General features: G+C 55.4%; 1 protein-coding gene across 11 annotated transcripts in view; it reads right to left on the bottom strand.

Annotated features, from left to right (window-relative positions):
- EPB41L4A (erythrocyte membrane protein band 4.1 like 4A) overlaps window positions 1-25,672 on the bottom strand; it is a 214,476-nt gene that overhangs the window by 48,351 nt on the left and 140,453 nt on the right. For 6 of the 11 annotated variants that reach the window (XM_008248402.5, XM_089334778.1, XM_089334775.1 and 3 more), the window contains 3 exons: window positions 23,278-23,369; window positions 21,883-21,960; window positions 12,074-12,195 (listed from right to left, as the gene is read on the bottom strand). In XM_008248402.5, the coding sequence (XP_008246624.2) occupies window positions 12,074-12,195; window positions 21,883-21,960; window positions 23,278-23,369 (292 nt within the window). Of the gene's footprint in view, window positions 1-9,101; window positions 9,145-12,073; window positions 12,196-21,163; window positions 21,811-21,882; window positions 21,961-22,186; window positions 23,122-23,277; window positions 23,370-25,672 lie in introns of those variants that run through there. The other 5 variants (XR_016235026.1, XM_089334780.1, XM_089334779.1 and 2 more) reach the window with 5 other exon arrangements.

Below are 25,672 nucleotides of genomic sequence, written 5' to 3' on the forward strand. Positions count from 1 at the left end.
CTCTCTCTCCCTGCCTCTCTGTGTAACTGTGCCTTTCAAATGAATAAAAAAAAATGAAAATAAAAATAAAAAACCCTCCTAAACCACTCCAAAAAAGTACATAAAAATAATATTTAAAAAGATGACACATAACATTTTTAATCAAAAGCTAAAATATTTTCACTAGATGTAATCTGTAGCAGAGCAAATAATAACAATTTTAACTGGAACTGTTTCGTGAGTCTCATAAACACCACAGTAATCTGATGTTACCTATTTTAAAAATACATGAACCGCATGGCTTAGCAACTAGAGACTTCACAGCCTTCTTGTTTCTCCTTGTATCTGTGTATCAACCCCACTCCCCTGCATAAACCCATCCTTAATGTTTTGTGCTTGCAAGTTTTGTATGAGCTCCCTCCCTTACCGTACTTCTGTTACAAATTTCTTTTGAAATAAGTTGTCATTAAAGTTAGTAGAATATTATTAAACCACACCAGTGTGGATAAAATACTTATTAAACATAAAACTAAATTTTCATTGGATATTAATTCTTAGTAAGATGAAATGGCCAGTTTCACTATATCCCAAGAATATGTTTTGCTAGAATGAAAGCGTCCCAATAATTCTATACCTATTTTGATTCTGGCAGATTTTCAGCGCTGAGAAATCTTGGTCCCCTAAGCAAGTGCTCATGGTAGCATAAATTCTGTTATGAGGACACCACCAATGTCCCACAGAACTTCTCAGTGCTACAAGTCTGGTAGTGGTGCAGTAGTCAATGCTATCTGGAATGTTCTATCAGGTGACAAATCTTCAACTTTACTGCAAGCCAATGTGAGAAACAGACTTAGGAAAGGACGGTGATCAGGCACTTACTCCCCAGCACCAGCCAGGAGATGCAACCCTGACGGACAAAGCACTGTGACGGAGGAGAGACCCCGGACACGGAGGGGGTGTCTCTGGCTCTCCTTGAGAACCAGCAATGGCCTGCTTCAACATGCTGCAGACAGAGATTCCGCTAGAGCATCGAGCTTGGAAACTGACTGCATCAAAACCACACACAGCCCTTAGCAAGCCCGGGGCAGCCCTTCCCACAGACGGGGATCAGGACACACAAGGCCTTGCTCACCTGCCCCCGGCGTGCTCGCCCACTGCAGGTCCCACCACCCCTCGTGCCACAGGTGCCCTGCCCCAGTGCAGGAGGGGAGGGAACGTCACCAGGACACCAGGAAGACATGAACAAACTCACTGAGCTATGCGGTTTGTCACCATCCCGTTTCTGCATGGCTGTCCCTAGAAATACACACAGCAGCTGCTTCCCTCCGTCTTCATTATCCTGTGCCGAATTACTTATCAGGAAACAGAGGTGCGTGCTTTCCTCCTGCTGATCTATTACCAGGGCCCCAGTATTTAGTTAGCCTGCTGATGAGTGAGGACCCCCGCTAGAGATCTGCAGCCACGATCCACCTGTCCTTGGAAAACCATCCCCTCCCCCACCTCCAGCATCAGGGACTGCACTCGCCACAGGAAAACCCACCCTCTGGACACAGGACGTTGAGTGGGATCCTCCTTCAACACCTGCCCACGCCCTGCCCACTCCCTGCCATGCTCTGCCTATGCCCTATCATGCCCTCCCCACGCCCTGCCCACACCCTGCCCATGCCCTGCCCATGCTCTGACCACACCCTGCCCACTCGCTGCCCAGCCCTGCCCACGCCCTGCTCACTCCCTGCCCAGCCCTGCCCATACTCTGCCTACTCCCTGCCCAGCCACGCCCACTCCCTGCCCATGTCCTGCCCGTGCTCTGCCCACACCCTGCCATGCCTTGCCCACAACCTGCCCATGCTCTTCCCACTCCCTGTCCAGCCCTGCCCATGCTCTGCCCACTCCTGCCCATGCCCCACCCATGCTCTGCCTACACCCTGCCCATACCCTGCCATGCCCTGCCCATACCCTACCCACGTCCTGCCTGTGCCCTGTCATGCCCTGCCCACTCCCTGCCTACACTCTGCCCACACCCTGCCATGCCCAGCTCATGTCTAAATTCGCTTCTACCCCTCTAGTCTTACAAAGTGGTGAAGTATGCGAGGCTACAAGTCAGACAAACCTGGACTTGTTCCCTAGCTCTGCCAGTTTACCCCAGGTGCACCAATCTTATGATCTTACACCAGTTAATTAAACTCTGTTGGGCCTCATGTGTCAAATAGGGATACCATCAATAATGTAGACAACTTCCAGAAAGCTCTGAGCCCAGTGCCTGGCATTCAGCAGTACTAATCAATGAATGGTGTGTGATTTTCACAGGATGAAGTTCCTATAGATTAGGGGCCACGTCTTACTCCGTTCCCTGTGCTCTGTGAAACGGCGTGAGAAAGATGGAAAGGCCAGGAACCACTGAGAACACAGGGAGGAACGAGGCAGCCAGACGGCCCCGGGGCTTGCTTTCCTGCCACTGCCAGCCCACGGGTCGGCAATCAGGAGTCAGATCTGTGGCCCAGGCAGGACGGGGCCACGTGGGAGAACGTGGAGCCCCCGCTCTAACGCCAGTGCTCCTCTGTCCTAACTAAGGACACCATGAGGGGCACGGGCCAGCCTGGCCATAGCCCCTTCAGATGTGGTAGCCTGTATCCCTCAGGGCAAGACAAAGTCACAGGGAAAATCCCTCGCCCTGGGGGAAGCACTATCGCGGTAAGAGAAACTCTTCTACCCTACAATTCGGAAGGAATACACCAGAAAGGAAAACTGAGGCAAACTGCAATACTGGATGCAAAATAAAAAATGTAATTCCAGCAAGAAACAAAATAATAAATGTAATTCCAGCAACAAACAAAATAATAAATGTAATTACAGCAACAAACAAAGACACTGCAGCTATTACAGAACAGACGAAGCCTAAATAAAAACAGATCACATTTCCAGCTACTGAAGTGGCTTAACATCTCCAACTGTAAAAAGAAAGAAAGATGGGAAAGTGAGAAGGTGTCGCATCGGGTAACTCACCGAAGCAATGCTTTCAACAGGAACCCGGACCCAGTCTTCCGCTGTGCAAGCTTTTCCAATTCTAGTAGCTATGCATGGAATGCTAAACACTCCCAAGAAAAATGGAAGTGCTAACTCTCAGAGAAAGTCCAAGCAGACCTGCCAGGCTTTGATACATCTCTAACAGAATGAAAACCAGTGCCAGTCTCAAGGCAGGACGAAAGCATCACGAAAGGAGGCAGCTTGAGCTCTCACACGTGTGGTCCACACGGCTGACACCTCTCCCATCTCTGTGAGGAGAAGGTCCCAAGAACTGAAACGTTCCCTTCAACAGCAGCTCGATGCACAAGCCGGCTCCTCTCGTCAAGAACCCCTGCAGGAGCGAGTCAGACCCGCTGCCGTACAGAAACCGTGCAACAGACCCTCTGCAGGGGTCCCCAGCGCCCAGGGAGCCTCGCCAGCGTTCCAGACCTTGACCTTGCTGCTCTTGCCAGCTACTCCCCATCTTCGGGACTCAGGCTCCTCACCCACAACAAAAACTGGCTCTCCTGCACTTCCCAGCATGCCCTGGCTGGGGCCCTCCACACGGCAGCTGCACCCTACCCCACATTAACGTTCAGATGTGAACGTGTCCTGGGTTCTACCTGGGATGTCTGCACAGGACACATCCCTGACACTGGAATTCTGTATGATCCACCTCAAGTGGCTCCATTTCTTTTTCTGTGGACCACACTGCATCTTCCTAGTTTAACATCAGCGTCCACATTTCTGAGCTTTTGGTACTATCTTTGTTAAATGTGAATGCGGGGCCGGTGATGTGGTGTAGTGGGTAGAGCTGCCACCTGAAGTGCAGGCATCCCTATGGGCACAGGTTTGAGTCCTGGCTGCTCCACTTCTTATCCAACTTTCTGCTGTGGCCTGGGAAAGCAGTGGAAGATGGCCAAGTCCTTAGGCTCCTGCACCGCGTGGGAGACCTGGAAGCAGCCCTGGCTCCTGGCTTTGGATCGATGCAGCTCCGGCCATTGCAGCCATCTGGGGAGTGAACCAGCAGATGGAAAACTCTCTCTGCCTCTGCCTCTCTGTACCTCTGCCTTTTATAAATACATTTTTAAAAGAATGTGAAGATTCCCTATGACTTCCCCTCTAAAAAAAGTCACTTTCTTAAAAAAAGAAAGAGCAAAATAAAATGTGAGTGTGTATCCTTAACTATTTTGTGAACTTAACACTCTCGTGATAGTTAGTGCTAGAGCTTTTTAAAATTATAACATGGGGGCGGGCACTGTGGTGCCGACTAAGCTGCAGCTCGGGACACCTGACCCCGTGTCAGAGCGCCTGGGATCAAATCCTTGCTCTCCTCCCGGCCCAGCTTCTTACGAATGCACATCCTTAGAGGCAGCAGGGATGGCTCGAGTACTTGGGTCTTTGCCATCCATGCGGGGGACCAGGATGGAGTTCCGGGCTCCTGGCTTCAGCCTGGCCCAGCCAAGGTGTTGTAAGCATCAAGAGAGGGAACCAGTGGATGGAAGATCTCTCTCTCTCTCTCTGCCTTTCCCCCCTCTCCCTGTCACCTTGCCCTTTAAATCAACAGGTGAATAAATAAATTACTCTAAAAAAGATTACAACATGGAAAATTTCAAATAAAAATGAATCCCTCTCCTGACCCCTGCTCCCTTGAAGCCCTCCCCACTGTGTCCTGCCTGCAGGTGTCCCTGTGCCTATGCCCGCCCCTCCCCCCGACTCATCCGGGTCTTTCTGCATAACAGGAACAGGTCAGGCACCACCAGGACCCTTGCCGTTTGTCCCACACCTCCACCCCACCATGCGCTCGTCCCTGGGGGCCAGTCCCCATCGGCACACACACAGTCATCGCCGGCCTGCCTTCCTCTCCACACTGTGGACTTCGCTGACCAGGGCTCCGACCCCAGCTCTGTGGCCCAGAGCAGGCCCAGCCTCTCTTCTCACCTGGACACGGGGAGGCACAGGCGTCTCAGGTCCTGAACATCCTCTCCCTGGGGCTCCCTGTGGTTGGGGAGTGGGACTGACCTGGAGCCTGCTCTCAGACCTAACAGAGATGCCCTCTGACTGCTGGGGGTACAGTCCTCCCCTCCCCCCGTGATGGCAGACAACACAGCAACAGCGGCTCACCTGCAGACTGAAGCTGTGGGCTCCTAACTTCCCGAAAGGCTCCGAGGCTGGGGCATGCTGGTGGAAGCCCCAGTCCAGAGCCCTGGCTTCTGGTGCTGCTCACTCAACTACTCTGCCTCCCGCTGACAGCTGTCAGCCTGGTCTTCTCCATTCCCACAGAACAGGCACCTGGGGAGGCCCACTGGAGTGGGAAGAGCATCTCCCATGGAGGACAGAACAGCGGCCCGTGTAGACTTGAAACCCACTCCAGCCTCTCGCACCTGTCACGGAGGGGCTGCCAGCTGCCGTTTCCTGTCCACAGTCACAGAAAACCCCGAGTGAGCACTTGGGGCGAGGAGCAGGGGAGGGTGGCAGGAGTGTAAAATGCTGGAGAAGAACAATGGCTTCAATGGACACCATGCGACCCCACTCAAGGGAAGTGTCAGGCATGGTCAAGATCACAGAAAGTCAGGGCTGTGGGAGGGGAGACCTGGGTAAAGTCTAGAGATGTGAACACACCTGACACTGCAGGCTGGCCAAGGGAACGTCACACAGAACAAAACCGACTGGGCCTCACGGCTGATCTAGGACCAGAGCAAGGAAGACCCCTGCCCCCAACAGCCTCCCGAGAGCCTCCCTGGAGCTGCAGGCCGTGAGCCGGCAGGGCGGGGTGCTCCGAGCACAGGGTGCCATGCTGGCCCACCTCCTGCACACTCCATTCCCACAGAATCTTCTAGAAGAAAGGGACAGAACCAATTTCCCTCCTGTGCACAACCCACTGCACTTGATGTCCTCCCCAGAGCCCAGCCTCCCCGACAATCATGTTATGCCCTGCGCAGGAAGAGGATGCTGTCCTGGCAGAGGCCAGCCACACCGTCGGCAGTCCTGTTTGAGAGGTGAAGGGCTCGAGGCCCAGGCGTGTCCAGCAAGTGTCTAAGGCCTGTTCAGAACAGGGATGGCTGCAGCAGGACCTGCCCTTGGCAGATGCAGCTTCCTGGTCTCCGTCCGTGGAACCTGCCCGGCTGCCACAAGCCCACCTGGGCTTCTGCTGACTCTCACATCTCTCTCACTGCGCCCTTCAGTCAGAGCAGGTGCTCAACACTGCTGCTTCTCAGAGCCACACAGCTCCAGGTGGGAACGCCCCTCACGCCTTGGCGCTCCTCTGCCCCTCCTGCCAGGGCTCACCAGGTACACCTGCACAGGTGCAGGTGCAGGCGCAGGTCAGCAGCGCCAGGTGACCCACCAGCTATGAGGCCAGAGCTGAGTGGCACCATCCTGCTGGGAGGTGGTGCCCTGGCCTGCAGATGCCAGGAACCAAGAGAGACCCCAGACGTGGCTGGGGACCCCACTGCGAGCCCCAGGCCCTTTCAATCTGAGGGGTAAAGTGGCCATCAAGCCAAATCTTCCTCAGAAATGTTTAATTTAGCACAAAGATTTTTGGTAATGAAATTCAGTGCAGGCATGTTAAATTCTGGAAACTTCCAAACGTTGCACATCTCCTGAAACACTTGGAAGCCTCGGGATGGAGTCTGCTCTCCTGCACGGAGAGCACTGCATGGCCCAGCAGCAGCCGCCCGTGGGTGCCCGGCACAACGTTCTCACCAGGAAAACCCCAGACCCCGTGCTGTGGCCCGTCCTCACAGCAGGAGTGGGAATGCCAAGCTGGCTTTCCAGGAACCCAAAGATTCCGCCAGGAGCAGTCACAGTGCCGCAGCGCCGAATCCTGGCCGCCTCCACCCACTGCACCCCCTTCCCGCCACTTCTCTTACGGCTCAGATCCAACATTCTCTCATTGGCCCTGGAAGTTCTGACCAGAACCCACCCTCAGGAGCCATGGAGACCCGGCAAGAAAGGGCTGCTGAGAGACGCACGTTTGCCCCCCAGCTGAGCTCCGCGGAGGCAGCTCGGCAGCGCAGGAATGTCCTGGCCGCCGCCCCGGCGCTCGGCTCCCAGGGCGGGCAGTGGCTGGGCCAGGCCTCCTGGCTGCGGAATGCACTTCCTCCTCCGGGTGCCCAGCCCCTCGCCTGGCAGGTCCCAACACACACAAAGGCCTTCTGCTCCGAGCATGTGCTGTGCCTGCCTGAGAGGTGAGCAAGAGGCGCTCCGAGCTGGCAGGGAGCCCGGACGCCAGTGAGGGCACGGCCGGCCAGGTGGCTGGACGACTTCCGTCTCACAGGAAACAGGAATGCCTCCTGCAGGAGAAGTCCTGTGTCACACCCGATCCCCATGAGCCGGGAGCCAGCAGAGGGACCGACACCTCCGTCTTCGGTGATGGAAGCGTTAACGTGTGCTAATGATTCTGGAAACCTCAGTTCTAGTATCTGTGTTCGAGTAGCAGCAGGAGTCAGTCTAGGAGAGGTAACAGCTGCCTGCGAGAGAAAAACTTAACTCCTTTTTCAAACCTTAAGTCTATTTTAGCAAAGTAACATAGTAAAATAAACTTCCCACTATTTTAATCGCTAACATTTTAAACAAAAACTCAAGTAACCACTGCAGGGTAATTTATTAAGGGAAGACGTCTGCTCTCCTTTGGTCAGTAAACAATATTCTTTTAAACACCAAGCTACTGCTCCTTTCCCAGCCGCACCCCAGGAGTGAGTCTTGGGGGCAAACAGGGGCCTTGGACTGGGCTGCTCAGGAGGGCTTCGCGGGAGGAGGGTGGCAGGTGAGGCGCGGTGCAGGGGCAGGCAGCCCGGGGCTCCCAGCCTCATCAAAGAGTGCCCTCCGCACGCCCCAGACCAGCCTCACGCACAGCTGCCTGCTGCGTAGGGCTCCATGGGCTGGGACGGGAGCACACGCGCTGGACGCAGGTGGAGACTAGAAGGCCCCCACTTCACCAGCGGGCACGGCTCAGACTGGCTTTCCAGAAGCCGGGCTCAACCGAGGCTGGGGGAGAGCTCGCCGCCATTAGGGAACAGGAAATGCGGGGGCTTCACAGAATCTTCCACGTGCAGGAGACAGCAGCTGCCACATGCTCACTGCCAGGGCGTGGCCTGCACAGGCAGGCTAGAATCAGAGAGAAACGCGCTCGGCAAAGTCCTAGATTGTAAGACAGCATCATTCAGCCCTCCTTTTAGAATAAAAATGATGGCTATACACCACCGCTTAAATTTACGTATGTATCATAGGCAGTTATGAATGGGTAAAGACCACAAGGATTGGCCAGCACCGTGGCTCACTAGGCTAATCCTCCGCCTGCGGCACCGGCATCCTGGGTTCTAGTCCCAGTCGGGGTGCCGGATTCTGTCCCGGTTGCTCCTCTTCCAGCCCAGCTCTCTGCTGTGGCCAGGGAGTGCAGTGGAGAATGGCCCAAGTGTTTGGGCCCTGCACCCCATGGGAGACCAGGAGGAAGCACCTGGCTCCAGGCTTCGGATCGGTGCAGCACGCCGGCCGTAGCAGCCACTTGAGGGGTGAACCAATGGTAAAGGAAAACCTTTCTCTCTCTCTCTCTCTCTCTCTCTCTAACTCTGCCTGTCAAAAAAAAAAAAAAATGTATAAGATCTCTCTGAACAACAACAAAAAAGTTTTTAAAAAAAGACCACAAGGATATCCACTTTAGTTATACCGATAGCTTGTAACAGCTTAAATATCAGAGAAGGAAACACCGGGTGCATAAATTACATCACATCTATATATCAAGAAGGCAGAAATTACAGTGGTGCTGCTGAAGAACATTTATAGGGCTGGCACTGTGGTGTAGCAGGCTAAGCTTCCAACTGCAATGCTGGCATCCCTTAAGGGCGCCGGTTCAAGTCCCAGCTGCTCCACTTCCAATGCAGCTCCCTGATAATGAGCATGGGAGAGCATGGAAGACGGTCCAGGTGCTTGGGTCCCTGCACCCATGTGGAAGACGACAATGAAGCGCCAGGCTCCTGGCTTCAGCCCGGCCCAGCTCTGGCCACTGCAGCCATTTGGGGGGTGAACCAGCAGATAGATCTCCATCTCCCCCCCCCCCCCGCCCCCATTCTGTAACTCTGTTTTACAAAGAAACAAAAAATTTAAAAAAGAACACTTACAAATGCCTAAGAGATGCAAGGTGTGAACCCGATGACGCCACCTCTGTGGGAAAGACAAGCAAGCAAAAGGCTGCTTAGCAAGGTGCTGCCACTACGAGACGGAACTGAATGTCAGTCGTCTTTTGGGGAGGGAAGGTTCTCGGTTTTCTAAGTTTTGCAGAGCAAGCATGCACTTTCATAATGAGGAAAGCATGGCACAAGCCACGTTCTCAGAGCTCTGCCTGACACCCAGAGGCCACCCTCGGAAGCGGGGCCATGCGTACTGCTCCATGGCCCCCCGAACACACTGAGGAGGCGTGTGTGTGACCGAGCTCCGCAGAACAGCTCTGCAGGCCCTTGGCTGTCCCCTCAGGCCGGCCCCAGGCTCAGTCAACATGGACACCACGCCTTCCTGGAGCCCCAGTTTCCTCTGACAGAACTGCACTCAACCCCGCCTGCGTGAGCCACGGGAAGCAGACAGAAAACAGAAAATGGGTCCCTAGAGAATCAGCCTGTGGCACTCTCTCCCACGGAGGGCGCAAAGCAGAGGCGCGGGAGGGGCAGACTCCCGAGGGGAGGAAAAACAGGCACCTGTGCAGGTGTGGGCTTCTGCAAGAGTCCGCTTGGTTTTCTCTTTGAGATTGGTTTGTTTATTTGAAAGGTGGAGCAACACAGGTGGTGGCGGGATGGGGAGGAGAGGAGAGGGGCCTTCCATTTGCTGGTTCACTCCCCAAATGCTGCAACAGCTAGAGCTGGGCCAGGCTGAAGCCAGGAGCCCGGAATTCCATCCGCGTCTCCCACATGGATGCAAGGGCCCAAGCACTTGGGCCATCTTCCATCTGCTGTCCTGGGCCATTAGCAGGGTGTTGGATTGGAAGAGGAGCAGCTGGGACTGGAATTGGCACTCCATTTGGGAAGCTGCCCTCACAAGCGACAACGTACCCCACTGTGCCACAACCCTGGCCCCCGCCATTGTTGATTTAGAGCAGAGCAGCTCTGACAGCCCCAGGAGGTCTCAGAACGATGTTTCAGGTGTTTCAGAAACTGCACAGGGTTTAGAGGTCTGTTTACTAATTACAACAGTGGTGCAGTTGATCAAGATGAGATTTCAGGCTTCCCACATAGAGACCAAGACCAAGATCTCGAGATGTAGCACAAGACTGGGCAGTTAGGGACTGGGTTTTCTGCACTGACTCCTCTGTGTCAGGCCACAGCAGGTGCGCTCGAGAGGAACTGCAGAGCATGCTGGGAAGGCGGTGTCCTGAGACAGGGGGCCTGGGCTCTGTGCGCTGAGCTGGAGGGGGACTACCCAGGACTGCCTGGGCTTTCTTCCTCGCTACCCCAAAGCAGGACGTTCTTCCCAGCTCCAGCCCAGCAGGGTGCGGGGCCCCGAGGTGCACAACCAGAAGGGCCGCCTGGGGGGTGGGGGCTGCGGTGCAGGTGAGGCCATGAGTGCACACTCGGCCTGCCCCAGCAGCCGTCCTGCGTCCTCAGGCCTTTGGCTGCTGTGCCTCCTGCCGTGTGTGAGGGAGAAACCACTTCCTGTGACCGTGAGTCCATCCCAGGGGACTCGGGTGAGCTAGAACGTGTCTGCCATGTGCCAGCCCCATGGCAGTTCCCGCCCAACGGCCTCTCACACTTCAGTGTCCTCGTCAGCTGACACGGACGTGGCGAGGTCACCTACTGCAGACTTCAATCCTGTTCGATATTTGCTGCCACAGAAGGATCTGACCCCCCCGGCCCAAGGAGACGAGGTGATGCCCTGCACATCTGTCAGGTGACCTGCTCACAGGGTCAACCCAGGCCTGCCTCACCGGCTTGGTGTGAGGTTCAGTGACACAGCAGAAGCCAGATGCTATGTCAACTTCCCACAACAGTCAGACGTCAATCACGGCTATTAAAAATCCTATTCACTTCCCAAACCTTGGCAGAAAGCCCCAGGATCCCTGAGCCCCTGCCCAGCTCCGGCCAGGCCTTCCTCGCCTGCGGAATGGGAGCACACTCACGGCCTGCTCCACCTCCCAGGGCTCAGGGCATGTTATTGATAAGGTATAAGCCGCACCCTGAAGTCGGCGCCTCCACAGTGCAATTCTGAGTACTGAGCATGGATTAAAACAGATGGACGAGAGGCAGGCGTCTGATGCAGCGGGTGACACTGCTTGGGACACCCACATCCACGGCGAAGTGCCTGGTTTGAGTCTCGGCTCCTCTAGTGTGCACCTAGCAGGAAGAGATGGCTCAAGTACCTGGGTCCCTGCCTCCCACACAGGGGACTCAGCCTGAGTTCCAGGATCCCGCTCTTGACCTGGCCCAGCCCTGGCTGTTGTGGGAAGATGGATGGGAGGTAGCTCTCTTTGTCTCTTTCAAATAAAACAAAAAGAAGGGGCCAGCACTGTGGTACAGCAGGATGGACAGATGTCCACCACCACCCAGAACCCTCACAACAGGAGACACGGACGCCCGCCAGCACTCACACACGGCCACCTGCAAAGAACTCAGCCTCCGCGTGGTGCAAACTCACAGCGTTTCGCAAGGAAGCCCCCATGTCAGGCAGGGTCTCCGCTGGGTCAGGGCCCAGGTGTGAGAATGTGAAAGCGCCTGTGAGACTTGGCATGTACATGCGTGTACACACACTCACACATACGTGCATGGCCACACACATGCACATTTCATACACTTTCTGTATGTACATTTCATAATGAAAGAGCCACAAAACGAGAAAAAAATTGGATTCTGTGCAAATTATGTTAACAGTCTGCTTTTTTAAAGATTTTGCTAAAAGTTTCTTTCTCAGTTTGCATCTCAGATACACAAGACTTGGAAATCACTCAGCTGGGATCTTACTTAAAGTGAACCGCGTTCAGAAGACACGTGGGGGACTGCGGGTCGACTTGGTAATCCGATTCCTTACATGTCTTCAGGGCCGAATAAGAAAACAGCAGCACAGACACCTGGGGCAACCGCCTCCCCGCCCGCAGCTCACTGGGACTCACCTGCAGGCTGGGTGTGCGCCACCCTCTTGGGGTACGTCTTGCTCCGACTCCTCGCCACACTCTGGTCGGGCCGCGGGAGCTGGATGGAAAGGTCTCTGCTCATCTGCGAAGCCGTCCTGCCACTTGAAAACATAGCACTTTGATTGGCAAAGCCACAAAGCTAAACGGCGGCTCCTGCAGAATATCGGCCAAGGGCGGGGAGCAGCAGAGCCATGGGGACTCCACCGGCCGCCAACAAGCAGGGGCCCTGAGGGACGCTCATCTCGGTGCTGGCCATGGAGGTGGCACTGACCCCGGACAGGTGGTCAGGGGCAGGGAGGGCGGGGCCGGCAGGCACAGGGAGGTCATGGGGACAGGAGGAAGAGGATTGAGGTTTGGATTTCCATGGAGCAGGGGGAAGGGAATAAAGGTTGCTTGACTGCCTTGGACTGCACGAAATGATCAAGAGGCTCCACTGGGCCCAATCAAGGGGGCAGGGGTTCTGCGTGGCGGCAGAGCAACCCGAGAGGCATCCCTGGGGACAGCTGGGCGGCCGCTCCCGCATGGCAAGCTGGAAGCTGCGAGGCGCCCCAGGGACCAAGTGGCAGGCTTCATTCTGAACCCTGCGAGGCACAACCAGCTGTTTGTGAGCCCACCTCTCCTCACCAGACCAGGTGCCCGGGAGGACGGGGAGCACGCCCGGGAACCCGACACGGTGTGACAGCTCTGGAGACCCCAGGGCGAGCCAGGAGGGAGATCTTTCCCTGAGGCTGGGCTAACCGACCCCAGGAGCCTCAGTGGACACTCGCCTCACAGTGGACACCAGCGCACGGCCCCGGCTGTCCCACGGGGAAACCCTTTCAGGGCGGGCAAACCCCATCTCTGTGCCTCCGCGGTTGAGGCGGTGCACGCATAGCAGCCCAGGAGGACAAGGGCTTGCCCCGGCCCTATGTCTGTAGAATGGACACGGTGGCTGCCTCCCCCAGACAGACGTGACAAGACGTAGAAAGAGAAGCCCGTCTCTTCTGCATGTCTGGGAATGACCCCCTTGTCATGACCCCGTCCACTTTATCAGAAAAACAAGGCCAGCAATGGTCACGAAGTGCCTGCTCGTCAGGCTTGCTGGGGACAGCGCTGGGGCGGCCACTGGGAGAGCCATGTGCCATGGCCATCCCAGGGTGGGATGCCCATGTGAGTCAGGGGAGAGGGAACCAAGCTGTGCCAGGGTCTCTTTCACCTGAACTTTATTCTTTGCTAAGTACACAAAGGAACACAGATTTCTAATCAGTTGACATCCACAGAGTAAACTCTGCCAGCACACACGGCTGGGGGTGCAGAGGCCTGCTGCAAGGCTCGCTGTCACCAGAAGACGGGGCCGTGCACTTCCCTGCAGGGAGGCACGCAGACCCCGGATGTGGACAGCTGAGGCAGTGCAGCGCCAGACTTGACTTTGTTATTCCATGATGCCTCCCCCGGGAACAAGCAAGGAATGGGAAAACACATCACACGGTTAAGATGACATAGGCCTGGGCCCAGAACACACTTTCTACAGCCAGCTGGTTGGCACAGCAGCCTGGGCAGCACGCTCAGCCCTGCGGGCAAGGGTCCGCCCCGCCCTTGTTGGAGACCCAGCTTGGTCTTGCCAGCAGGTTGTTTCTTTTCTTTTTTAAAAGATTTACTTATTTGAAAGTCAGAGTTACACAGAGAGAAGGAGAAGAAGGAGGAGAAGGGGGGGGTCTTCCATCTGCTGGTTCACTCCCCGATTGGCCAAAATAGCTGGAGCTATGCAGATCCGAAGCCAGGAGCCAGGAGCCTCTTTTGGGTCTCCCTCACAGGTGCAGGGGCCCAAGGACTTGGGCCATCTTCTACTGCTTTCCCAGGCCATAGCAGAGAGCTGGATTGGAAGTGGAGCAGCTGGAACTTGAACCGGCACCCATATGGGATGCTGACACTGCAGGTGGCGGCTTTACCCGCTATGCCACAGCGCCGGCCCCAGGTTCAGATTCTACATCTCCGCAGCCTCACTCTGCTCTCCACTTGCTCCTGCTGTGTCCCAGCACAACTACGCCTGTATGAAAGTCACTGGTTTCAATGTGATTCCACCCCCTGCCCTCAACAAAGACTCACACAGGAGCTTAGTCCCCACAGTTTGATGTCAATGGTACAAAGAGGGCGGGGACTCGGTCGGACTGTGGTGTTCACAGGTTAGGTCAGTTGAGCAGAGTCCCCGTGATTGAGCCCTGGCAGCTCTGTAAGGAGAGGACTGGAGACGAGAGACACAGATAGAGACCCACACTCCACTCTCGTCCATGCAGCCCCCAGGAGCCTGCACTGTGCAGCTGGACAGACACAGACACAGAGACCCATACTCCACTCTCGTCCATGCAGCCCGCAGGAGCCTGCACTGTGCAGCTGGACAGACACAGACACAGAGACCCATACTCCACTCTCGTCCATGCAGCCCGCAGGAGCCTGCACTGTGCAGCTGGACACAGACACAGAGACCCATACTCCACTCTCATCCATGCAGCCCCCAGGAGCCTGCACTGTGCAGTCTGGACAGACACAGACAGAGACCTATACTCCACTCTCGTCCATGCAGCCCCCAGGAGCCTGCACTGTGCAGCTGGACAGACACAGACAGAGACCCATACTCCACTCTCGTCCATGCAGCCCCCAGGAGCCTGCACTGGGCAGTCTGGACAGACACAGACACAGATACCCATACTCCACCCTGTCGTCCATGCAGCCCGCAGGAGCCTGCACTGTGCAGTCTGGACAGACACAGACAGAGACCCATACTCCACTCTCATCCATGCAGCCCCCAGGAGCCTGCACTGTGCAGTCTGGACAGACACAGACAGAGACCCATACTCCACTCTCATCCATGCAGCCCCCAGGAGCCTGCACTGTGCAGTCTGGACAGACACAGACAGAGACCCATACTCCACTCTCATCCATGCAGCCCCCAGGAGCCTGCACTGTGCAGTCTGGACAGACACAGACACAGATACCCATACTCCACCCTGTCGTCCATGCAGCCCGCAGGAGCCTGCACTGTGCAGTCTGGACAGACACAGACAGAGACCCATACTCCACCCTGTCGTCCATGCAGCCCCCAGGAGCCTGCACTGTGCAGTCTGGACAGACACAGACAGAGACCTATACTCCACTCTCGTCCATGCAGCCCCCAGGAGCCTGCACTGGGCAGTCTGGACAGACACAGACACAGATTCCCATACTCCACTCTCGTCCATGCAGCCCGCAGGAGCCTGCACTGTGCAGTCTGGAATGTGAACCTCTCGATCTGTGAGGCAGGACAAATCTTTTCCTTAGAAGCAGCCTGCCTCAGGCATCCCGCTACAGTAACGCACAGCTCAGGGATGCAACATTCTCACTGTTGACCAGCACAGGGCTGCTCGGCGGGAGCCCCGTGGGTGTCTGGTGGCTCTGCCGTGGCAGCCGAGTTTGATGTCCACGGCTGCCGGCCGCCTGCCTGCCTGCCTGCCTGCCACACTCTGGCCCACACACCCAGCAGGAGAGGGAAAGGACGAGGGCAGAGAAGCCCGCGTTCAAATCCCAGCCCTGCACCTGCGGCCTCGGGTCCTCAGTTCTGTGCTCACTTCTCAGGCAGGCCTCTGGCTTCCCTGTGTAGATGGGGCTGTGGCACCCCCTGCAGCAGTCACCATAACTCACCCAGGAGGCTCTGGGGGAGCTTGCTCTCTCTCGGTTCATGAAGTAAGAAATCCCACCTGAGCTCCGGGACCTGAGTCCTATCCCAGGGGGCTCCCAGGCCCTGCTCTCACTTCTGCGGAGAAACTCTACAGAGCTCACTCCTTCATCAAAGCCAGCAGGCCCTACAGACTTGACGGGGGAGGCCAGGTTCATCTGCAAGGAGCTCAGAGACGGAGATACCACATTTCACAAAGGTTCAAGGACGTTTTCTCCCATTTCACAAAGGTTCAAGGACGTTTCTCCCCCTTTAGATTGCTGGTCTCTGATGATAAAACAACAAAAGAATCAGAAAGTCAGACTTCAGCTCAGCCTTGCATCATACATTTAATTTTGAAATTTGAATATCCTCTATCACTACCAAAGTCTGATCTTCCCCTTAGGGCTTAGGTAATGATCAGTTTTCCCAAAGGTGTAATAATCTCCCAAAATTCAAGAAAGAGTGAGCCCAGAGCTCCAACTTCCTCCATCACACACACACACACGAAACCCAGTGACACACACGGACACACACAGGCCCACACAGATACACTGCAGCTCCGACTTCCTCCATCACACACACACACGAAACCCAGTGACACACACGGACACACACAGGCCCACACAGATACACTGCAGCTCCGACTTCCTCCATCACACACACACACATGAAACCCAGTGACACACACGGACACACACAGGCCCACACAGAGACACTGCAGCTCCGACTTCCTCCATCACACACACACACATGAAACCCAGTGACACACGGGCACACACAGGCCCACACAGATACACTGCAGCTCCGACTTCCTCCATCACACACACACACATGAAACCCAGTGACACACGGGCACACACAGGCCCACACAGATACACTGCAGCTCCGACTTCCTCCATCACACACACACACATGTGAAACCCAGTGACACACAGGCACACACAGGCCCACACAGATACACTGCAGCTCCAACTTCCTCCATCACACACACACACATGAAACCCAGTGACACAGGCACACACAGGCCCACACAGATACACTGCAGCTCCGACTTCCTCCATCACACACACACACATGAAACCCAGTGACACACGGGCACACACAGGCCCACACAGATACACTGCAGCTCCGACTTCCTCCATCACACACACACACATGTGAAACCCAGTGACACACAGGCACACACAGGCCCACACAGATACACTGCAGCTCTGACTTCCTCCATCACACACATACACACAAAACCGAGTGACACACAGGCACACACAGGCCCACACAGAGACACTGCAGCTCCGACTTCCTCCATCACACACACACACATGAAACCCAGTGACACACACGGACACGCACAGGCCCACACAGATACACTGCAGCTCCGACTTCCTCCATCACACACACACACACACACACACGAAACCCAGTGACACACAGGCACACACAGGCCCACACAGATACACTGCAGCTCCGACTTCCTCCATCACACACACACACATGAAACCCAGTGACACAGGCACACACAGGCCCACACAGATACACTGCAGCTCCGACTTCCTCCATCACACACACACACATGAAACCCAGTGACACACGGGCACACACAGGCCCACACAGATACACTGCAGCTCCGACTTCCTCCATCACACACACATACATGTGAAACCCAGTGACACACAGGCACACACAGGCCCACACAGATACACTGCAGCTCTGACTTCCTCCATCACACACATACACACAAAACCGAGTGACACACACAGGCACACACAGGCCCACACAGATACACTGCAGCTCCGACTTCCTCCATCACACACACACACATGAAACCCAGTGACACACACGGACACGCACAGGCCCACACAGATACACTGCAGCTCCGACTTCCTCCATCACACACACACACGAAACCCAGTGACACACACGGACACGCACAGGCCCACACAGATACACTGCAGCTCCGACTTCCTCCATCACACACACACACATGAAACCCAGTGACACACACGGACACGCACAGGCCCACACAGATACACTGCAGCTCCGACTTCCTCCATCACACACACACACACACACACATGAAACCCAGTGACACACGGGCACACACAGGCCCACACAGATACACTGCAGCTCCGACTTCCTCCATCACACACACACACACACACACATGAAACCCAGTGACACACGGGCACACACAGGCCCACACAGATACACTGCAGCTCCAACTTCCTCCATCACACACACACACACACACACACACACGAAACTCAGTGACACACGGGCACACATAGGCCCACACAGGTACACTGCAGCTCCGACTTCCTCCATCACACACACACACACGAAACCCAGTGACACACAGGCACACACAGGCCCACACAGAGACACTGCAGCTCCAACTTCCTCCATCACACACACACACATGAATCCCAGTGACACACATGGGCACACACAGGCCCACACAGATACACTGCAGCTCCGACTTCCTCCATCACACACACACACATGAAACCCAGTGACACACATGGGCACACACAGGCCCACACAGATACACTGCAGCTCCGACTTCCTCCATCACACACATACACACACATGAAACCCAGTGACATACGGGCACACACAGGCCCACACAGATACACTGCAGCTCTGACTTCCTCCATCACACACATACACACAAAACCGAGTGACACACACAGGCACACACAGGCCCACACAGATACACTGCAGCTCCGACTTCCTCCATCACACACACACACATGTGAAACCCAGTGACACACAGGCACACACAGGCCCACACAGATACACTGCAGCTCCGACTTCCTCCATCACACACATACACACACATGAAACCCAGTGACACACGGGCACACACAGGCCCACACAGATACACTGCAGCTCTGACTTCCTCCATCACACACATGCACACGAAACCGAGTGACACACAGGCACACACAGGCCCACACAGATACACTGCAGCTCCGACTTCCTCCATCACACACACACACACACACACACACATGAAACCCAGTGACACACGGGCACACACAGGCCCACACAGAGACACTGCAGCTCCAGAAGCCAGGGGCTCAGGGCAGGGCTGCCTGTGCTCCCAGAGCTCAGCTTCACGCCAGGCTATTTCCAGGATGTCTCAGGAAAGGGACAAGTACTGGGGCTGGCTCAGTGGTGCAGTGGGCTAAGCCACTGCCCACAAAGCCAGCATCCCATAGCAGGATGCCGGTTCAAGTCCCAGCTGCTACATCTATGATCCAGCTCTCTGCTAATGTGCCTGAGAAGCAGTGGAAAGTCATCTGAGTCCTCGTGCCCTGGCACCCACATGGGAGACTTGGGTGGAGTTGCAGGCTGCTGGCTTCAATCCAGCAAATTCCCAGCTGCCGCAGCCATTTGAGGAGCAAACGGATGGAAGGAAGATTCTTCTCTCTGTGTCTCCACCCCTAACTCTGTCTTTCAAATAAATAACATAGTTTTTAGAAGGACAAGCACATGATGCCAGCTCCAGGGCTATCATCTTTTGATCACAAACACTCCTGTGTTAACGCCCACCCAGCAGTCACAGCCCCACTCCTGCCACCGAGCTCTGGGCAGGGCGATGACACCCTCTTGCTCCCGAGGGTGGGGCAATGCCAGTGTTTGCTGCATCTAAGCGCGCAGCTTCCAGCCTCATGAACTAGGCAGTCACCATCAGCTTGAGATCAGAACAGCCAGCCAGGGCCCCGATTCCGCCGAGGTTACCTTCCATCACTGTCGTAGGAGAAATGATGTTTAATATGCAAAGCCAATAACTTGCTAACAGAAACTCCCAGTGGCCACAGATCTGCACTTCTACAGATGGCAGAAACTTGTGGAAGCCAACTGCGGGGTATGGGAGCCAGCATGATGGCAACTTTAATAGCGTGAACATTAGGCCAGATGTACCTTCTCCAGCTCTAAATTGGCAACCAGTCATTCACACACTTACACATTCTCTCTGCAAGCCTAGCTTTCAGAGGTAGCGCTACAGACAGAAAGAGGGAAGGACAGAGAGAGAGGCCTTCCATCTGCTGGTTCACTCCCCAGACGGCTGCAACAGCCGGAGCTGGGCTGATCCAGAGCCAGGAACCAGGAGCCAGGAGCCAGAAGCTTCCTCTGGTACTCCCAGGCAGGTGCAGGGGCCCAAGCACTAGGGCCACCTTCCCTGCATTCCCAGGTCATAGCACAGCTGGATCAGAAGAGGAGCAGCCAGGACACAAACTGGTGCCCATATGGGATGCCGGCGCCACAGATGGAGGCTTAACCTACTGCGCCACAGTGCTGGCCCCTCTACAACCCAAACAATGGCTGTGAGTTGTTCCTCTCAAGATAGAACTAAGTTCTGCTTTAAGCTTCCCCCAATCATATCACTGCATCAGGGGGAGCCATGAAAACCGAAGGGTGCATATTTAGGCATCAGTGGTGCCTTCATACAGGCGCCAGGGGCACCTGTAACACAGGGACACCTGTCACTCCCCCTCTTCGTGGAGGAACGACACAGGACCCTGCATTGTTCTTTTGTCTGCTCGGCCCTTCCCGGGTTTGCTGCTGGTTCCTCCCGGGTTGGCTACCGTCCCTTCCACCTCCGTGGAAGGGCGGTGCCCCCTGCCACTTTCCCCACTTCTGCGGGGGAGCGGCACACCACCGGCCGGCTCTCTCGGGGGCTGCTCAGATGTTCCTCAGGTGTTCCCCTTAGATGTTCCTGGTGCGTGTTGTCTCTCTCCTCCTTTATAGTCCTCTTCCACCAATCCGAACTCTGCTACCCACACGCCGAGTACGCTGCTCTCCTCCAATCAGGAGCAGGATCAGCTCCTGCAGGTTACTGGTCGAACTGGAGGCAGCAGTGTAAAAGCTGTTAACTCCTCTCCCAGCGCCATATTGTGGGAGAGCAGATGCATAGTCTTAATTCCAGTAACTTAGTCTAGTCCGAGTTGCTCCCCACAGACACCGTTTTCTGTTGTGAGGTGCACAACACACAGTGGTGCACACACTGAACATGTGCCATCAACCACTCTTTCCTGAGTATCTTTGGTCTCCACTTCAGGACCCCCAAAGTGGGTCACATGGAAAAGAGGGAGGGAGACGTCACATATCACCGCCCAGCCATGGGGGACTTGGCCTTACCATTATGTCACCCAGGAGAGCATTTCACTCAAAGACGTGTCTAGGGGACCTGTCCCACCAGCACCCCATCTCCACCTGCTCAGCTTCGACAAGGGCTGGGGCCCTGCCTCGCAGCCAGAACACACTGGGAGCACGGGTGTCTGACCTGGTTCTTGGCATCGCTGGGCCCCCAACACCACAACTCATGCATCACGCGTTCTCCCTGACAGAAGGAACTGAGCACAACAAACTCTTGTTTAAAACACAGAACTCACTCCATGTCTCATGCTGGTGCTAGATACACACGTCCATCTTGCCGCAGGAGCTCAGGCTCATCCCCGACTGGCTGAGAGTCCTCCTGCTCCTTCAGCCCCCCTTCTGCTGCCTGGCAGGGTGACCCTGAGGGGGACGCGGCCTCTCTGAGCCTGCGTGTCCCCAGGTACTAGCAGGGAGGCTTTCACCAAACGCTGTGATGATTAAATGGAGCAACACACGGAAAACACTTAGCACGCACGTGGCATTAGGAACTACTCAGCAACGGCGAGACAGAGTCGCGAGCATTATTCTGCGCAAGCTTCATTCTGCAGAAAAACGTGGTGTGGTGAGAAAATAAAGTGCGCATCATGTCACAGCAGGGGCTGAGTGAGCGTCCTGGGAACGCAGCCAGCCACTCCTCAGGACAGCTGCTGCTCCTCCCCGTCACAGATTACAAAGAGAAACAGGCACTAACCACGTGCCGATCAGATTCTGACCATCACAGCTCTACTACATTCGAAAAGCCCTCGACTTCACACAGTCAGTGGCGACGTTACATATGAGTGCATCTGCAGAATCTATTTTTTCAAGAAAGACAGCTTCAGAAAATTTTTATGGTCATAAAACACATTAGCTCTGTGTGGGGAAGAGGAAAAAATAAATTGTGAGCATCACCGCGCGTTGATGCGGGCAGCTGAATTAACTCATCTACACCCTCCTCCCAGGCAATGCCACTCACCTGAACCGGTGCTTGTGGCCGAGGGATCCAAACTTGCTGAGTTTTCTTGTCAATGAATTTGATTCGGTTTCTGGCATTCTAATTAATTTTTACAAGAAAATTAAAGACTTATAAATACAGATTCTTGTGCATCGTTTGTGCATAAAGTTACATAGAAAATATAACAGTGCAACACCGTTTAACAGAGCTAGTGGAAACGGTTGTCCCACATGCTGGCAAGAGGCGGTCATCAGTCGTTCTAAGTGAATACCGGCACCACCACAGCCCAGTTGCATGTGTTACATAAAACCTCAAGTATCACTACCTTCTGAAGACCATAAGACGCTGTCACCTTGGGAAGACTCATCGTCTTGGCAACGCTGTCACTGTTGCTTGGCTCACGCCATGGTTCCCGAGGCGGTTAACCTCATCAGGGCTCCCTCGTGCTGGGACGGTGGCTCCAGGTCTCCCCAGTTGGTGTCTAAAGACACCCAGAAAGAGCTCCTGACCCGGCCCCACTGACCCGGGGGAAGGGCCACGGGCTTTCCAGCCACACCAGCCCCCAGCACGAGGGTCTGAAGGACTCTGGTGCTTTCCTGCCAAGGCTGCCCCGGCGGTGCGCTGCTTGGAAACTGCTCCAGGCACCGCAAGTGGGAACACGGGGCAGACGCCAACGCTGCGCCGCTCGTAGAAAACAAAGCTCACAACAGCACTTGCTACAGCTGTGCTTCACAACCTAAGGCCTGAAACAGAGAAAGGGGCCCTGCGGACCGCCCAGGGGCCTGGCTGCCCCTCCTCGCCAGGACACCACCCGCCCTGGCTCGTCGGCACCTGACGCTGCCCCTGGGCTGCCTCGCGCTGCCCTCTAGGAGCAGGAGGGCTGCGAGGCTCAGTGCCCACTTCCCGCTTCTCCCCTCTCTCTCCCGCTCTCTGCACTTCTCCCACAGGGGCCCCTTCTGTCTTAAACGCCTGCTGAAATCACATCACCGCCTCGGTGTCTGGGAGCCACGTCCATCACTGCCTCACATGCCCTCGGCTGCACAGCCAACAGGCACATCAGGTGCGCCACGTCCATGCAGAGCGCCAGGGTTCTACCCAGGCCACACGGCACTGCCAAAACAGCACTCCCTACCTGAACCTGAAACCTCTGCCCACCCTTCTAATAGTGTGAGCGAAGATGCTACACCTGGATGCACGCATCTGTATGGCAATACACACATTTGTGCATGCGTGGACACATACCACATATGCACTTATGTGTGCAGAGTTTGGGTTAATACAGACACTTGATAATTGAAAAAAAAAATTAACAGAACTTGCAAATTTCTGTTTGTTGGCAGAATGGAGTTCTTGCTATAAAAGCAAATGCCACATTCATGTATCAGGAGAATGAACAACACGCTCACATTAACCTACCTGAAAAACGTATGATGCTCCACGCTGCACTTCCACAGGTGCCTGCAAGCAGGCTTACTCCGAGCTTCGAAGAAGAAGGAGGTTTCGTTGCACTGGGGGAGAGAGAAAGTGTGAGGGTGGCAGAAAGCGAGCAGAGGCCAGCATGACCCTTAACACGAAGGAAACTGGTTTCTCGCCAGCTCTTCTTGGACAACAGCATGAAAATCACTTTCCACCATCAACACTGCAGACACAAGCCCCACGAGGATCTCCACGCAGTCACCTTTATTACCCAAGCTCCACCTCCTGCAAGAGTGGACAGCCTCGTGACAGCACTGAGCGCCACCAAGTCCCCGCCACTAATGGCCCAGAGTGAGGATCAGCCCCTGGGGAACAGGAGACGCCTGTCACGCGGTTCCCCACCGCGTCACTTGCGGGGATGCACAGGTCACACCTGCACGGATGCTGGGAGGGCCTGAGGAGCAGCTGCTGGAAGAGAGAGTGCCAGGGCAGTGTCACCCACACCAGGGCCCAGCACCTCTGATCCCAGCGTCTCCAGGCCACACCTCGTCACTGGATGAGGCCACGCAGGCAGGAGACAATAAAGTGACGCGTAAGAAACCAAAGCTTTATTAAAAGAAATTCTGATTTTGCAGAAAACACTGTCTTCAAGAGAAAATGAAGCAAAATACAAGTGCTGAAATCAACCACTCTAATGCTATGTAATTGCTAATTCAAATTCAAATTGAAAAGCCAACACCCATGTCTTCAATCCAGAAATGCCTCTGGGCTGAGGTCTGGCCAACTTGTGATCACAGAGCTGTCAGTGCAGAGACTGTCCCAGCCTTGACCACACACAGACCATGCACACGTATGAGATTTCTCCTGGTCCAGCCGAAGACGCTGCCCAGCTTGGGAACTTATTTGTGAAACCCAGGGAAGCGAACGTGACAGGTCAGTGAGCGCATGTGACAGCGAGGCTGGCAGGAATGCCCAACCTCCTGCGGTGCAGCGAGGGTCAGCATGAGCCAGGTTTCCAGCGTGGGAGGCTAAGGACTAAAACAGAGCGTGCAGGAAACACTGGGGCTTCGACGGCAAGGGAATGGACAGGAGGCTCAGGGGGTGGCCCTGCGATGCTGAGGTCTCCAGGGGGGCCAGAAGCCAGCAGGTGCAGCTCTTGGGAGACAGTGCGCGAGGCTGCTCAGGGAGCACCCAGGGCCGATGGCAGTGGGGCCGCCTGCAGGTGAAGCGAGACAGGTCAGAGGGGTGTCTCGGGGTGGGCAGCAAGCACATCTGCCCCAAGTGACCCTGGAAGGTGGAACCGGGCTCAAAAGGGGCGAGTGGTGTCACAGGGAGACCTGCGGGGACTTCTGCAGAGGTGCAGGTATCACGAGACAGGAGAAGAGGAAGGGAAGTCAGGGGACTACTGGGGTACCGGGGAGGGGCCAGGCAGGACCCCCGAGGAAATCCAGAATCTTCTAGGGGCAGGGTGGGAAAGCCCGGCTCCCAGCCGGAGAGGGGGGCACTGGGGAGGATTTGATGTCTTTTACTTTTCAGAATATGTAACACATACACAGCACGCCAGCCCACAGTCACAAGGTGGGTGCAGCCATCATGGGCCCCAGCTCTGTTCCCCAGGGCAAACAGTGGTGTAAGCGAAAGGCGTCTTTAAGGTCATTGGACTGTTTCAGAATATGACACCTAAGTCATGCATTTAGAATTCATTTATTTAAGAGGTAGAAATAGAGAGAGCGTTCTCCCATCCACTGATTCACTCCCCCAAACACCCACAATTGACCCCAGGCCAAGCTGGGGTCCAAAGCTGGAAGCCAGGGACTCACTCCAGGCTTCCCACCTGGGTGGCAGGGACCCAAGTACTTGAACCCTTACTGCTGTCTTCCAGGGTGCACACTGGTAGGAAGCCAGAGTCAGCAGCCAGGCCGGGTGCCCAGCCAAGGCACCCTAACCAGTGTCTCATCTGCTCATCTAAATGCCCGCCCCGGGTCACCGGAACACCAGTGTGGGGAGCAACTCAGACAAGACTAAGTTACTGGAATTAAGACTTATTCTATGCATCTGCTCTCCCACGATATGGCGCTGGGGAGAGGAGTAAGCTTCTACACAGCTGCCTCCAGTTCAACCAATAAACAGCAGGACCTGCTCCTGATTGGAGGAGAGCAGCGTACTCGGCGTGTGGGTAGCAGAGTTGGGATTGGTGGAAGAGGACTATAAAGGAGGAGAGAGACAACATGCACCAGGAACATCTAAGGGGAACATCTATCTGAAGGAACACCTGTGCAGCCCCCGAGAGAGCCGGCCGGCGGTGTGCCGCTCCCCCGCGGAAGTGGGGAAAGTGGCAGGGGGAACCGCCCTTCCACGGAGGTGGAGGGTCGGTAGCCAACCCGGGAAGAACCAG

The sequence above is a fragment of the Oryctolagus cuniculus genome, chromosome 6 (genome assembly GCF_051225735.1).
Source record: "Oryctolagus cuniculus isolate XC-2025 breed Fujian yellow rabbit chromosome 6, ASM5122573v1, whole genome shotgun sequence".
NCBI lineage: Eukaryota > Metazoa > Chordata > Mammalia > Lagomorpha > Leporidae > Oryctolagus > Oryctolagus cuniculus.